The 8,179-nt window shown below is 38.9% G+C and overlaps 1 protein-coding gene across 1 annotated transcript; it reads right to left on the bottom strand.

Moving 5' to 3' along the window:
• Positions 1–3,805: 3,805 nt before the first annotated feature.
• LOC133662804 (toll-like receptor 1) lies at positions 3,806–7,636 on the bottom strand. Its single transcript, XM_062066962.1, is given in 6 exon segments — positions 3,806–5,054; positions 5,056–5,136; positions 5,138–5,512; positions 5,514–6,454; positions 6,457–7,463; positions 7,558–7,636. Coding segments are annotated over 6 exon segments (2,466 nt in total). The 5' UTR covers positions 7,572–7,636; the 3' UTR covers positions 3,806–5,006.
• Between the last annotated feature and the right edge of the window lie 543 nt (positions 7,637–8,179).

Below are 8,179 nucleotides of genomic sequence, written 5' to 3'. Positions count from 1 at the left end.
TTGAAGTCACTTGCATCCGTTTATTTTTCATTTGCAAAATGAGAATATGCCTCAAATCCTTAAAGGTTGCAATGTAACATTTTATTTTATTTCAAAAAATAATAAAAAGTCTGCGGGCTATAGAGCGTTTTCTATTCGGGCTCCAGTACTATGGAATGCCCTCCCGGTTACAGTTAGAGATGCTACCTCAGTAGAAGCATTTAAGTCCCATCTTAAAACTCATTTGTATACTCTAGCCTTTAAATAGACCCCCCTTTTAGACCAGTTGATCTGCCGTTTCTTTTCTTTTCTCCTCTGCCCCCCTCACCCTTGTGGAGGGGGGGGGACACAGGTCCGGTGGCCATGGATGAAGTGCTGGCTGTCCAGAGTCGGGACCCGGGGTGGACCGCTCCCCTGTGCATCGGTTGGGGACATCTCTGCGCTGCTGACCCGTCTCCGCTCGGGATGGTTTCCTGCTGGCCCCACTATGGACTGGACTCTCACTATTATGTTAGATCCACTATGGACTGGACTTTCACAATATTATGTCAGACCCACTCGACATCCATTGCTTTCGGTCACCCCTAGAGGGGGGGGGGGGGGGGGGGGTTACCCACATATGCGTCCTCTCCAAGGTTTTTCATAGTCATTCACATCGCCGTCCCACTGGGGTGAGTTTTTCCTTGCCCTTATGTGGGCTTGTGCAGCCCTTTGAGACACTTGTGATTTAGGGCTATATAAATAAACATTGATTAATTGATAGATTTTTTTTGTAATGTAGGAAAAATGTAAATACTGGACGCACATGAAAAAACTTAAATTTTTGACACGCTCAGTCCTAAAATATGCCTCACAAACCTATAAGAAAATAAATAAATAGGCGATTGGGTTTGTTGTAACGCTCTAAAAATGTTGTATTTTCCAGACTATAAGCCGCACCCACTAAATTTTAGAAGAAAAAATTGTTATCTATATATTAGCTGCACCGGACTATAATAACGTTGTGAAATTAATTATTTACACGGAATATTTTTTCAAATGTTTGTTCAAATACCTTAATTATTTTCAAAAGGTGCCTGTCACATGGCATTAAAACAGCTGATCAAACAAACAGAAGTGGACCATTGTAAGTTAATAAGACTAACACAGACAATTGCAAACGTGTTTGCATATTAGCTAATGCTAACAACGCTAGCTTGATTACATTACGATAGCACATACAAATATGCATGAAAACACTCCTACGGACATCACAAATGGGACGGTTTAGTAAGTATGAATAGTTTTAGTTATATTGTAAACTTACAAGTGTTGTTTGGAGTGATGAATGTGGAATACATACAAGCAGAAACTCTATGGATGACCAGAAGACTGAACTGCACTTGTATTTCGGGTTCAACACATTAACAGAAGGAAATACTTTAGACATTCACCTTGAAGCACCTACAGTAAGTAAGCTCGTCCATAAGATGGCGCCTTAGCATAAACAATAACACACCCTTTTGGTGTCTGTTGAAAACTATTTGTTGAATTCAAAACATTATGGCCGTAAGCGAAGAAATATCCATACATTTCCGCACCGTTTTTAGGCAAGGCAAGGCAAGGCAACTTTATTTGTATAGCGCTTTTCATACACAAGGCAGACAACAAAGTGAAATGAAAGAAAATAAAAGCGAAATTAAAATACAGACAATAAAAATAAAAACAGTGCGGACGTTAAAAGTTAAAAGATTAAAAGATTTAGCTGAAAGCTAAGGTGAACATAAAAGTTTTCAGTCTAGTTTTAAAAGTAGTCAGAGTTGGGGAAAGTCTGACATCTTCAGGAAGTTTATTCCAGCTATTTGTTGCATAGTGACTGAATGATGCTCTCCCTTGATTTGAGTTTACTCTGGGAACCGCTAACAGATTGGTCTCAGAAGATCATAGTGATCTAGAGGGCTTATATAGTGGGAGCTTATCAGTGATATACTTCGGCCCTAGACCATGTAGTGATTTATAAGCCACAGGGTGCAAAGCGTAGGGAAAAAGTAGTGGCTTACAGTCCCGAAACGTAAGTCAAACATCTTTTTTTCCAGCTGTAAATCTTATATTATATTGAACTATTCAAAATGTGTATTGTTTTTTGTTTTTTTTAACAAAGTTCCTATAGTGAAGATGAGTCATGTGAGTAACAGGACTGAAAGTAACAGGAGTGCTTTTTCAGCATAGAATTAGCAAATGCATGAAATATACAGTAGCCACATGGAAAGTATGCTATAGAATGTTAACACTAAGCACAACAAAGAAATATATTTTGAAAATAAACAAATAACATTAAAAAAATTATTTTGTTTCAGATAGGTTATGATAATAACACGTTAAAAACACAAACAACATAATATGTATGGTTTAAGAAAAAAAAATGCAGCACAAACATTTGGGACACATTTTTGATTATGGATAGTAAAATGTTAATAACATAAAAACTATTATTAGTTAGACCAATGTTTGTAGCACAAACCAGCACAAATGACTGAGACAAGTTTGGGGAGATTTTGAAAAGGTGGTGGGGCTGCATGACTTCACTGGTCAGAAAATGTATCTTAGAATACAGTCAAAATTGTAATGACACAAACTAGCACAAACGAATGGCAGTCGTATTTTAATATCTGCAATGATAAGGTGGGCCAACTTCACACAGGTTCACGATATGGTTCATTATCGAGTTTCAGCCAAAATAACAACAATAAGCAAAACAAACGTACATAAAAAACTACAATTAACTATTAATTTACCACTTAGTACACTAAGAGGTTTTATGTTCCCCGAGAGAAATTCAAGTAAATCTATTTGTACGAGAGGTTAAGTTTTGACAACGAATACTTTTTTTTAGTGTGAAAGCCATGCAACTTTTTATCTAGTGTACATAAAAAGAGGAAGTACAAAAGTCCCAAAAGGGAATAAAGGGCTTTCGAGAAAATGCCTCAGCACGTCAGATTGCTCAATTCCCTTGAGTTTGGTTGATCTACATTACAAAATGAAAGAAAACACTCAAGTCTAGTATTCTCTAAAGAGAAGTGAAATGTGTCGTTTGCGCAATACTTGAACATTTTATTGAACCTGCTTTGTAGTTGAATAAAATCTATGCAGTATGAGACCTATTCTGGTTATTTTGTGTAGCAATGTAGAATAAAAATACTGGGCATGGTGTATGATGTACATACAGTACAGTAAATACAGATGCACTACATATTGTTAGTAATACCACACCAAATGCTGCACTGGTGACTTGTTAAAGTTAAAGTTAAAGTACCAATGATTGTCACACACACACTAGGTATGGTGAAATGTATCCTCTGCATTTGACCCATCCCCTTGTTCACCCCCTGGGAGGTGAGGGGAGCAGTGAGCAGCAGCGGTGGCCGCGCTCGGGAATCACTGTATAAATATATAATATATATAATCTTTATATAAAAAAATATTCTTTTGTGAGAAAACCAGCCCATCCGTGCTTAATATCTCTTTTAAAAAAAGGCAGTTTTAAAAAAGGTCTTATTCATCAACTTATCAAATATATCATGTATATCATCAACTTGCATGAAATATACAGTAGCCACATGGTATTTATGCTAATAGTATGTTGACTCTAAGCCCCACAAAAAAATGTTTTACAAATAAACAAATAACATTTAAAAAAATGTTGTTTTACGTTTTTATAAATTCATACTGACTAGGGTGAATAAGACCTTTTTTTAAAACTGCCTTTTTTAAGAGAGATATTAAGCACTGATGGGCTGGTTTTCCTACAAAAAAAAAAAAATTATACAAAGATTATTTCAAACTGAGATTGTATATGTGACGGCAAAATGTGTTGCCTACAGTAACAAGTGTATCTGCTCAAATTAAACAAACACGATGCAAACCTGACTAGTGATTAAATGTAAGCAACCATCATGATCATCATCATCTCTTCCATATCTCGGTTTTGGGCTTTGATCCGTGTTTGCGATGTTATTGTTATGAAATATTTTCACATAAGACAAGCATTCGACAAGCATTTGGTTAGCCATTTATTTTTGGCTAATTTCTCACTAAAAATACATTAGCACAAACAGTAACTCAGTCAGTCAGGCATGATTATCAAACTGCGGTAAGAGTACCACTGATGTAATGTACACTCAAGCTAGTACTACACAGAGAATATCATGGAAAAAAAATTTAAATGAAATTAAACATGTAATAATTGCACAAATACAAATGTGTTAACGAAACAAGAGATTTCCTGAATTCGAATTAACATTTTGAAAAAGTCATTTGCAAAACAAAAAATAAGTCCTTTGCAGAAATATTCATGGTTGGTTAAAAATACTGAAGTTTGTATGTAATTAAATGCAGTAGTTTAATATTTACAAAAATACAGTGAAATCCATTTAAGTCGGACGAGCAGAGTGTAGGTCAACATAAGCGGTGTCTATATAACCAAAATCGAAACCGAAACTATCCAATGCTTGCACAATCACTTGTGTCTTTGGGCAGAGACATAAGGAGTTTGTTGATGTGGCTTCCCTCCATTTTTGGTTATTTTTATTTTATTTCTGTTTTCATAAGATATTTTATACTCTTATCTTACATAATTGCTGCAGTTATTCCATGTATGCCTTGACTAAAGTTTACATACATTTATGACCGTACATTTTTTCCGGTGGCTAAAACGCTAAAAGCAAGATCAAAATGAGTGCATTTTGTTGTTATTTTCTTGGCAAAATCCAGGTTAATGCTTTTATTTTGAAGCTTACTTTGCTTTGAACAGGAAGTCACTGTGCGCATGTTTAATGCTGTGTAACTAGACAGTACTAACAGGTACTGTATGTTGTTGATTCAGGCTGCATAGCCATAATGATAAAGTTAACAATACCACAACGCATGCCAGGTATGCCGACTTAAGCGGGTACTTTTTGTTGGTGGATCAGGACATGAGGAATTGGTCCACATAGACGGGTTGCCAACATAAACAAGACCGACTTAAACGCAATGCACTGTATATGCCGTTAACCTTGGTTTGTGATTAGTGTGGCGGTATCCGAAATTGCCAATGCCCACGTCCCTTAAAACCACAGATTTGTCTGCCACGTGCAGCATGGACCTAAGACTCGCCCAAAAAACCTGCTGCTTCCGCTCATTCCGTTGGCCACTCCAGGTACGTCTGCCGCCTCAGCAAACTTCGAAGTCTCAAGTACTTTTTGGGCAAAGAATCAGTGGGGATTGGTTCCAATAGGATGAAAACCAGCGAGTCCTGCTGGATGTCGATGGCTCTGTGCTGGGCAAAGAAAAGCTCATAGTTGCACCATTCGCTTTGGACAAAATGTTTAGAGAGGACAAATAGCGTTTTGTAGCTGGACTCTACACAGTTGATGATGTTGTCGATGATCCAATGGCCTGGTACGAAATCTCGTTCGTGGACACATAAGAAAAGCCCTGCATTCTCAAGAGAGGGCACCAGCGTACTTTGTACAAAGTTGGTATCACGGTGACTGTAGGAGATGAACGCGTGGTGGGGAAAACGACATGTTCTTCAGCATGTGGGAGTGTTTTTTGGCTCGCCTCTTCACCCTAATCCATACCCATAACATCTTGGTGTACCACACACCATCCAGTTTGTAGAAAAGCAGGCCCAGGGCTGTAGATATGACGATTATCACTGAGAATGCGACTGTAGTCTGGAGTCGTGTATCGCATGAGATCACGCTGGTTTTGTACTCGGAGAGAGGCAGGCCTGCCAACTTTGCTGGGGTGCTGCAATAATAGTCCAAGGGCCAGTCCAAGAGTAAGGACTTGTTTAAGGCAGTGAGGAACCAGTGGAGGTCGCAGGAGCATATAAGGGGATTGTTTCCAGCTTTAAGGTTGCGAAGCTTGGGAAGTCCCCCTAAGACATTCTTGGAAAGAGCTGTGATGGCATTCTGGTCCACGTGGAGGCTAATTAGAGCAGGGGCATGGAGTAGCTCAGGGAGCGCTTGGATGATGTTGGAACTGAGCAGAAGGTGGGTCAGTTTTGGGAACCGGCACAGGTCCTCTTGTGTTAAAGCCGTTATTCCAGATTTTGATAAGTCGATCCGCTCAAAATGTGGTGACAGATACTGGAAAATGTTGTTTCCGAGATTGTTATTCGCTAGATTGAGTTCAGTCAGATACGTGGGCCAAGAGCAGTTGTCCTTCAATTCAATGGAATTTGAGCTCAAATCTAAAGACTCGAGAGAGTTCATCTGATGGGTCTTTTTTGAGATGAAAGCTAGGTCCTGAAAGCGGTTTTTACTCATAAATAAGCGCTTCAGTTTTGGAAAGACGGAGGTGTACGAACAAGTAGGCCACCAGAAGCCTAAATCCTTCAGGAGGTTATCTGACACGTCCAGGGTTTCTAAAGATGGCATGGTGGACAGGAGTTTGCAGGGTAAAATGTTCATTCCGCTCCCAGAGAACTTTAGATAGCTGAGATTTGCCAGGCCTCAAAGCTTGTGTTAATTATGGGGTATTTATACTGATAATGATGGATGCCATCAAATGTCACATAGCGAACATTTACTGTGTGATTGAGGGAGTGGAACTGAAACCCATCCGGTGTATCTTCATTGTATGTGATGTTGACAAACGACAGATCCTGAAGAGATGAGAGCCAAACGTCCTTGAGCAACATCTCCATGAACGAACTGTTTATCCACGTGTTCTCGATGGTGAGGTTTTGCACGTAAGACATTGTTCTCAGATTTAGGAAGGCGTCGTCAGTGACTCTGCAGTCATCTGGGAACACTGGGCTGAACCTCAAGGCCTTCGCTCGTGTCGTATTCAGATCCACCAGAAGGTTGTGGAACATATCAAAGCGCTTGCAAAACGACCCAAAAATAGATATTTTCTGCAGGGACAGTTTTCCCAAAGCTCCTGATTCATACTTTTGCCAGGGAACACCTGCACCCAGAAGCAAATGATGCAAGGGGATGTTCATTACTGCTGTGAAGTCATTTAAATCCACAGTCTGAGCTGTTTTACTTCCTAATGACAATACTTTCAGATTTGTAAGGTTCTGAAAAGACTCCGGTAGCTTATAGCTATTGTAAACATTGTCTGCCAAATCCAAGATGGTCAGATGCTGCAGCGAAAAATCCGGAATAATAGTTAATTCATTGTTGGATATATTGAGAACTTTGAGCGCTGGAGTGTGTGTAAACACACTGTGAGAAATTTCCCTGAGGCCGCAATGAGTCGCCTTCAAAAAACACAGTTGAGACAGTTGGTGGAAAGCCCCTTTGGCAAATCTTTGAATAGAGTTGTGAGAGATGTCCAGATACTCGGGGGTGTTAGGGAGATTTAACGGAACAAAGGTTAGATTATGATAGGAAAGGTCTTCCACTCGCCTCCGTGAAGTCACACAAAAGTCAAACGCCTTTTTGTCTGCGCCAGCGGCCATGCAGTCTGGAGTTGACAGGGAAAACAAGAAGAGGACAGCCACACCTGTCCTGAAACAACAAAAATGTGATGATTTGAGTTACAGCAAAAATAAATAACTAAGTAAAAATCAAAAATATTGTTATGAGGAGAAGATAGAAATACCTTTGGGTTAACATTTTGTCCAAAGCAGAAGCCTTCAACAGTCAACAGATCAGGTTGGTTGTGCGCTCTGAATTTGAACCACTGCTCTTTTGAGCAGTATTCACTTCCTCTCTTGCACAGTGCCATTTATTTATAGCAGTGTTTATTTGTTTCACTTGTTGTTTCAAATTTATCCTGTTCATTCCATTACCGATCATCCATGAGTGAGATTGGCCGATACCTATCACATGTAATAACCGTAAATATGTCCATGTATTTATGGTGAGTGGTACGGACAGTTTAGCAATGTCAACACCAGTGTTGGGTTAGTTACTGAAAACCAGTAACTAGTTACAGTTACTAGTTACATTATTTCAAAAGTAACTCAGTTACTAACTCAGTTACTTACACCAAAAATAATGCGTTACTGTGAAAAGTAACTATTTAGTTACTTCTTTTTTCTTTTTTTTTTAAGGCTCCCATTAATGCCCTTTTAGCCTTCATTTCAGTACTGTTATTGCACTGGAGAATAATACAATCTGTTGATCAACTTAAATGCATTTGCATCACTGAACTCTGCTAAGCAATGTGGTCTACATACAACACACAAAGACAAAGATATGTTTTAAAGGGCCAATTTATT

Source organism: Entelurus aequoreus, linkage group LG12, assembly GCF_033978785.1.
Source record: "Entelurus aequoreus isolate RoL-2023_Sb linkage group LG12, RoL_Eaeq_v1.1, whole genome shotgun sequence".
Lineage (NCBI taxonomy): Eukaryota > Metazoa > Chordata > Actinopteri > Syngnathiformes > Syngnathidae > Entelurus > Entelurus aequoreus.
The sequence above is the reverse complement of the archived record's forward strand: the minus strand, read 5'-3'. Positions and strand labels throughout refer to the sequence as shown.